The sequence below is a fragment of the Gigantopelta aegis genome, unplaced genomic scaffold (genome assembly GCF_016097555.1).
Source record: "Gigantopelta aegis isolate Gae_Host unplaced genomic scaffold, Gae_host_genome ctg10057_pilon_pilon, whole genome shotgun sequence".
Taxonomy (NCBI): Eukaryota; Metazoa; Mollusca; class Gastropoda; order Neomphalida; family Peltospiridae; genus Gigantopelta; species Gigantopelta aegis.
In genome coordinates, this window is record NW_024532189.1 from 2,318 (window position 1) to 11,087 (window position 8,770).

At 39.3% G+C, this 8,770-nt stretch overlaps 1 protein-coding gene across 1 annotated transcript; it reads right to left on the reverse strand.

The window, feature by feature from the left end:
- Positions 1 to 1,175: 1,175 nt before the first annotated feature.
- LOC121390842 (protein toll-like) lies at positions 1,176 to 4,380 on the reverse strand. The gene is given in 2 exon segments (XM_041522722.1): positions 1,176 to 2,048; positions 2,050 to 4,380. Coding segments are annotated over 2 exon segments (1,128 nt in total). The 5' UTR covers positions 2,514 to 4,380; the 3' UTR covers positions 1,176 to 1,384.
- Positions 4,381 to 8,770: the final 4,390 nt, after the last annotated feature.

Sequence of the window (8,770 nt, forward strand, 5' to 3'; positions counted from 1 at the left end):
TGGCCAGATGAAACATTCAACTGTGGGGTGAAAAGTTGGGTGCACTTCGAACTTTGGTGTACGGGAACCTAAAAAAAGTTTAAAGTTAAAATTTATTTTAACAACACCACTAGAGCACATTGATTTATTAAGCATCAGCTATTGGATGTCAAACATTTGGTAAGTTTTGACATATAGTCTTAGAGAAGAAACCCGCTACATGGCTTTCTTTGGTAGCAAGGGAACGTTTAAATGCACCATCCCACAGCCAGGGCTGTAAGGCGCAGCGGGCCGACACACTTGGTCCGTAAAGTAAGCGTCTGTGAGACACATGATAGCATATGTCACGACCTTTGATATATTATTGGTAGTAAACCCCCTACATATCAATATTATAAGGGAAGGGCTGGAGAAAGAAAGAAATGTTTTATTTAACGACGCACTCAACACATTTTATTTACGGTTATATGGCGTGAGACATATGGTTACGGACCACACATATTTTGAGAGGAAACCCGCTGTCGCCACTACATGGGCTACTCTTTCGATTAGCAGCAAGGGATCTTTTATTTGCGCTTCCCACAGGCAGGATAGATCAAACCATGGCCTTTGTTGAACCAGTTATGGATTACTGGTCGGTGCAAGTGGTTTAGACCTACCCATTGAGCCTTGTTGAGCACTCACTCAGGGTTTGGAGTCGGTATCTGGATTAAAAATCCCATGCCTCGACTGGGATCGGAACCCAGTACCTACCAGCCTGTGGAAGGGCTGGAGGTGACTTGTGCCAATATTACTTGTAATGTTAATAGTAACACGAATTGTGGTTTAGTCGTAGATTTATGTTTACGTGCAAAACTAGGCTTACGATGTTTTGTGAAATTGGGCCCTGAAGTCCAGGCTCTGAAAGTTTATATAATCACAGGAATGGGACCATGTGTCTGTGGTAGTTAATAATGTAGAAGAGATAGATAGTATAGCTACCTCGAAAACTAGTGTCAGTGAATTTAATTTATACACGAATTCCCTATGCAGGCACCAAATCAAAATTATTATTGGTAGTAAACCTCGATAGAAATCCGGGCACTTTACGCCCTCAATCTCAGTCACCCCATCCCCCCCCCCCCCCCCCCCCCCCCCCCCCCCCCCCGCCGCCAGTGTCTACACGCTTCCGCTGAGTCTGCTATAATTTGTTTTTATTTTTCATTTACTTACACATACAACTACATGTACTTACCAAAATGCATTCTTGATAGACATAGCTTTAGACCTGCGTACATCACTAGTCCATTCATCTGTATTGTCAAATACAAATACGCAATTTTACATATCGGATCAGGAAATAGCTGCATGTTTTAGGTGTATTCATTTAACCTCGGTGTCTTATTGGGATTTGAGAAACCCCTATTCATACGACAGTCTGACAACCATTTGACATAGCAGTTTTCCATTGACCTTTAATTTTGTCTGTCAGAGCGTAAACAAGTCTGTCCCAAAACATCCTGTCCTTCACTTTGATGTATGTCACAGTCTTAAGACATCTACGCAAGTCGGTGCCCATTTCCTCGACTGGAACACTATCCAGCATCACCGGTATCAAGTGATTACTCTTTTGCAGCAGACTCTGGTGAAATGCTGTTCGAAATTCCATCATGCACCACTCGCTTTCCAGGAAATTCCTTGACAGCACCATTACCGTATGTCTGCTGGACTCAATGCTTTCGATGATATTGTCAGCAATGGCGGCACCCACCGCGAAATCCCGCTGATGTAAGCAGAGGCGGAAGTGTGGACCGGAAGACGGGCTCTCTAACCATGGGAGGAGAGTTTGGACAACCCATTCCGTATCCAAGTAACTGTACGCCACGAAAGCATCAAACTGTTTGCATTCTTTGTTAGTTTCGCCCATGTGACAGGGCAGGAGGATGTCAAGACGCGTGAATGCGAGGATTCTGATCTCTTCGCGGTAACGAGTGATACAAAATATGAAAGCCAAAAGCAGAACAACAGTAGCAGAAAGAACCAATATGATTACCGTGTAGAACGAAATGACCTGACTGCACAAGTCTTCACGTTAATTTCCACAGATATATGTAGTTCATGTCTAAATTTGCAGCTTCTGGTGTTTTGTATTTGTGTAAAAATGTAGTAAAGTTGAGCAGACTGCAATTGCAGCGAAAAGGATTGTAACGAATGTCTATCAGAACATTCTTCACACGGAGAAAAGACCCAATTTCTTTTTCAGAAACTGTCTGAATGTTGTTATGAGTCAGATTACTCAGACCAGATGACGAGCGACTGGTACTCATTCCTCTCAAGTTAAACTGCGTAATGTTGTTGAAAGATAGATCAAGCATACGTAGCTGAACCAGTCTACGCCGCCATATTGTTAAATCAGGAGGAATGTCACGCCTGCCGAAATACGACAAATTCAGAATTTCTAATTTGGGATACTTGGAATTTATGAAACTATTTTCAAAATTGAAGGGGGAAAGATTACGCTGCTGACTGAAGTCCATCAGTATCAGATTGTTCATCTCACAAATGTGTTTATGATGGACGATACTTGAAATTCTCTGAGACAGTTTGTCAGTGATGTTAAAATGTGAAGATTTATTTCCTGTAAATCCTTTTGATACTTTAACAGTGAAAGTTACACTTCTGAAAACATATTTCTCAACATTGACAGGTCCACATTCATACTCTGGTGGAAACTGTTTTAATCCCAACGATAAATAACTGCTTAGTTTAATTTCAATTAAGCAATTAGATATTTCCACAATTCGTAGTCTGTTGGAGATATTAAATATACCCAGTCTATTCGCTTCGGATCGGAAATCCTTTATGGTGCATCCGTGAACGGACAACGTTTGCAAATGCCAAGCTCGGTATGGCCACGGAAGGGAGATTACCGCATCTCGTTCACATCTCACCGCGAGTTCAACTTCCGAGTGATTTGAAAAAGTGGAAGCCTAATTTCGATAGTCAACGAAATTCCAGAAACTTCCATTCCTGACCCTGCAGTGGATTTTGTACAAGTTGTCAGTAGTTAATGTCTCACAAAATCCTTTCCAGTGTTGGGGCATTTCTCCGACATCTACCGTTGTACCATTGAAAACAGCAAACGTTTTCGTTGTGAAGTAGGTGACGCAGAGAACAAGTAAAATACCAAATGAATTATCCATCCGCGCCGAGAATAATCACTGAAATCATAGATCACCAGTTTTACTCTTGATACCCGACCTGAATCTGACGAAGTTGCACCGTCGATACATATGTTGGTTTTTTAGAGCTGTTAAACACTTGTATTGAAAAATGAAACGCAAAGTAGCTCAAAGGAACTTTGTTGAAAACACCGATGATCCTGGGTGTTCCTCTCTTTCATATCCAGTGACACAACCTTTTGATAAACCCGAGCCGACTTACTTACTTAATCCTCTTCGTGTGCGGCCGAACCCGAGCCGACACAAAGTAGCAACATTCTTGATTCGTCATGTTGGAATTTGACAGTCATGGCATCTTTGTATCAAACAACCCAAAGCTACTACGCTTGTTCCTGGAAACAAAAGTATAATATATAGCATGTCTTGATTAATATATCAAACTTATTGCAAACTCACTAATACGAACAATAATTTCCATATCTGTATTGGTCTTGTGCAATTTATTTTGGCCCGTGCTTTGTAGTCTTTATACTCCATGTGTAAAAACAACAGTAAGGCAAGAAATGTGTTTTATATAATTTTATTGTCACTGCCTAAGGCAGACGCTATTCGTGCACCGTGTACTCACACATATATGTTGTTGAAAGACATGTCTTGTCATAAATCACACGTTTTACAAGAAAAGCGACAGGCAATATAATTTCCCCTAAGGACAGTTAATATGTTTAGAGACATGTGTAAGTCTGTAAGGAATAATTTAATTTCTGCCATAGTAAATTCTTGCACACCGGGTTTCCTTTACATATAAAAGCATATTAAAATTTCACAGTATGCTGGCACATGACAGTTTCACAGTAAACGTGCTGGCGCACAACAGTTTCACACTATAGTCCGTTTACGTGAAAAGGGAACTGATGAATTGGCATATAACTGTAATGAGTAATATAAACATTCATACAAAAATATATTATAAAGTTTTAAATCAATACCAACTGAAATAAAACGTCTTTTTAAAGAAAAAACCCACAACAAAAACAAAACAAAATTCAGTGTAAATAGAAAATATTCTTTACAAATTATCATCAAATGGCAAAGGCTGAATCTTAGTTTACAATGCAGGTATGAAGACAACTGATGGAAATGTTTTTTGAACTGGTATGCGTTTAAAACCCAGTAATATGTTTTAAAGGGACATTCCTGAGTTTGCTGCAATGTTTGAGATGTTATCGACTAACAGAGACTTCTTACATATCAAATATATTTTCTGCATAAATTATTAGTGGCTGTATATTAAACGTGTTTCTGATCGTTCTAATATTTGTACAAGGTTAAATATCATTTTATTTCCTAAAAAAGAATGTTTTCGTACGTACGAAATTATTTGAAGACAAAATCCAGTTTGGGCTTTTTACGAATATTAAGACAACCAGAAACATATTGGATAAACAAAAACTGACATTCTAAACAAGAAAATATATTTAATATGTAAGTTTAATTGTAGAAATATTTTATTAGTGTAATATCTTAACTCGTATATTAGGACAAACATCGTCCGCGTTTTAGCATTGATCTTTTTCTTAATGTACACACTTACGTGGGAGTTTTTTCCCTTGGTCGGGAATAATAAAGTATCAAAATGGTTGGTATCGTCTGCTTTCCATTTATCTTGGAAGATACTACACTGGCGACGAGGATGGGATCAAATACATATGTACAGTAGTTACATGAACAGTCCCAGTTTTCAATGCGGAATTAATTCTGGACAGTAGGCCAAGAATTATAATTCAATATTGAATTATTAGCATTGAGGGTGAAAAGTTCCCACCAAGCCAGGTCACGCGATGGCGACTTTTGGGCGCATCGGAGAATATGACGGAAACGTACAAAAATGGTCCCAGTATGTGGAACGCCTAGGATTTTCCTTTGAAGCAAACAGAATAACCGATGATTCCAAAAAACGAGCAATATTATTAACCGAGTACGGTGCTAAAACGTACAGACTTATTCGTAGCCTGATCAGGCCAGAGCTCCCAGCAGAGAAATCGTTCGAGGAACTGTGTGTCATAGTAAAAAGGCATTCGTGTCTGACACCGTCAGTAATAGTTGAAAGGTACAAATTTAATACAAGAGACAGAAACAATGGTGAATCTGTTTCACAGTATGTGGCAGAGCTCAGAACATTAACAGAACATTGGAATTATGGCGACTATTTAAATGAAATGTTGAGGGATAGGTTAGTGTGTGGTGTACGTCAATATGCCATACAGAAGAGATTCTTGGCAGATGCAGAACTCACACTGGAAACTGCACTTAAAACAGCATTGGCAATGGAAGCAGCAAATAAGTATGTACTCGATTTGCAAGCACCTGCCAGTAGCAGTAAGAACAGTGTCAGTAAACTTTCAAAAACACGACCTTGGTATAAAAAGAAATAAGAAAACGTTAGAAAAAGTGAGTATCATTCAAACAAGCCTACAAAACAAACACAGTTTTCAACAGAAACTTACAAATATTTCAGATGTGGAGGAAACCATTCACCACATGCTTGCAAGTTTAAGAATGCAACATGTCACAAATGTGGTGTCAGAGGACATATTAAACCACACTGTAAAGCCAGGGACAAATCACATTATGTTGATGATTATGTTGCGGATGACTGCGATGTTGTTAGTGTCAGTGATGATGATAGTTGTGAAGAACTGCATACTATTAATATAATGAAACTGCCAAAAGTGAAACCCATTAATGTACAAGTACAGATAGATGGAAAAGATACAGTGTTTGAACTGGACACTGGTAGCTCCGTTACATTGGTGAATATGGATCCATACAAACAGTTGTATGCAAACAAGTCATCTGTTCCAAAACTTGAGCAGTGTTTGTTAAAATTACAAACATATACTGGAGAAGAAGTTCAAGTTCATGGTGCAAATAAGGTTACAGTTCAGCATAATGGTCAGACAAAAGTTCTACCTTTGGTTGTGGTTGGTGGAAAAGGGCCAAATCCTCTTGGAAGAGACTGGTTAAATTAGCTGAAATTGGATTGGGGAACAGTTAACATGATGAATCGTGCAGAAACTGTAGATGAACTTACAAAGTACAAAGATGTGTTCAATGATGAATTAGGTGAATTAAAAGGCACAACAGCAAAGATCCACATTGATTCAAATGCTAGTCCTCGCTATTTCAAGCCACGATCAATTCCGTTTGCCATGCGAAAGAAAGTTGAGGCTGAATTGGATAGATTGGAATCACTTGGTGTCATTGAGCCGGTAGAGTTCTTAGAGTGGGCTACACCAATAGTGTCTGTGTTGAAGCCAGACGGCTATGTGAGAATTTGTGGCGATTTTAAAGTTTCCATTAACAGAGTAACCAATGGACAGCAATATCCAATTCTGACAATTGATCAGTTGTTCGTAGAAATGTCTGGAGGACAAACATTTTCAAACCTAGATATGAGTCATGCATACTTGCAGAACTAGCTGGATGAAAAAGCAAAAGAATACGTCACGATAAATACACATAAAGGGCTGTACAAATACACTCGTTTACCTTTTGGAATTTCGTCTGCATCTGCACTATTTCAGAAAACAATGGAGGGAATACTTCGAGGAATTCCACATGTTGTTGTCTACATTGATGACATTTTGGTTACAGGTGAGACAGATGAAAAACATAATAAAAATCTGGAAGAGGTGTTGAAACGTTTGGGAAAATCAGGTTTTAGACTCAAACGTGATAAGTGTACTTTCAAAAGTGAAGACGTGGAGTACTTAGGTCACAGGTTGGATAAACATGGGTTGCATCCAGTGGATAAGAAGCTTACCGCTTAAAAAAAAAGCTTCAGCACCAAAGAATGTCACATAATTGAAAGCTTATCTTGGCTTATTAAATTATTACAATAAGTTCATACCGAACATTGCAACTGTCCTGAGTCCATTACATAAACTGCTACGTCAGCTGGTTCCATGGCATTGGAACAAAGCACCAGAAAATATTACAACAACTGCATGAAGCTCATCCTGAAATGGCACATATGAAAGGCTTAGCACGTGGTTTTATCTGGTGGCCTAAGCTCGACAGCAAAATAGAAGAGATGGTAAATCAATGTTCAAGTTGTCAAGAACATCAAAAACATCTACCAAGTGTACCTTTGCATCCCTGAGAATGGCCAGAGAAACCTTGGGAAAGACTGCACATTGATTATGCTGGACCGCTGTTGGGTAAAATGTTTCTGATAATTCAAGATGCTCATTCAAAGTGCATGGACCGGCCTCGGTGGCGTCGTGGCAGGCCATCGGTTTACAGGCTGGTAGGTACTGGGTTCGGATCCCAGTCGAGGCATGGAATTTTTAATCCAGATACCGACTCCAAACCCTGAGTGAGTGCTCCGCAAGGCTCAATGGGTAGGTGTAAACCACTTGCACCGACCAGTGATCCATAACTGGTTCAACAAAGGCCATGGTTTGTGCTATCCTGCATGTGGGAAGCGCAAATAAAAGATCCCTTGCTGCCTGTCATAAAAAGAGTAGCATATGTCGCGACAGCGGGTTTCCTCTAAAAAAAATATGTGTGGTCCTTAACCATATGTCTGACGCCATATATCCGTAAATAAAATGTGTTGAGTGCGTCGTTAAATAAAACACTTCTTTCTTTTTTCAAAGTGCATGGATGTATACCCCATGAACAAAAGTACATCAACAGCTACTATTGAAAAGTTACGACAGTCATTCAGTAATCAGGGACTACCACATGTCGTAGTATCTGACAATGGACCACAATTCATGAGTGATGAATGTAAAGACTTCATGATGCTAAATGATATTGTACATATCACAAGTTCTCCATATCATCCTGCTACAAACGGACTTGCAGAAAGAGCAGTGCAGTCATTCAAAAATAGTATTGTTAAAATAACAGGAAATACAATTGAAGAGAAAGTTTCCAAATGTCTACTTACTTACAGAGTAACCCCTCATAGCACAGCTGGCAAACTACCTGCAGAACTGTTACAAGGAAGAAGACTACGCACATGTCTAGATTAAATCAGACCATACACTAGAAAACGTGTTGTGAAGCATCAAGCACATCAGAAGAAGCAACATGACGAACATGCAAAACTACGGACATTCAAGCCTGGAGAAAGCGTATACGTTAGGAACTACAGTTCAGGTCAAATATGGTTACCTGCTAATAGAAAAGATGACGGGTCCAGTATCGTATACCGTGGTACTATGTGACAGTTCAGGAAAAATAGTGCGTCGACATACGGAACAGATTCGCATAAGAGTGGTACAACAAGCAGATAACAACATTGCAAGCACAGCAGATACCAGTCAAACTGAAAGTAAGAAACCGGTTGAGGAGGAGGAAGGTGAAACAAAACCAAATTCACCACGAAAAAGTCCCGAGATGTTTTCTTCGACGAAACGATATCCAACTAGAGATCGTCGTCCACCCAAGCTATTTGAAGACTTTGTGAAATGAATTCAGTTTCCTCTACCCAGATATGTGGATGACATTTATGAAGTGAATTCAGGTTTTTTTCAGAACTGGAATTAACAGTTGTGTTGACGATAAACAAGTCGTTATGATTTTTAAAACAAAATTAAAGAAAACAAACAAGATAG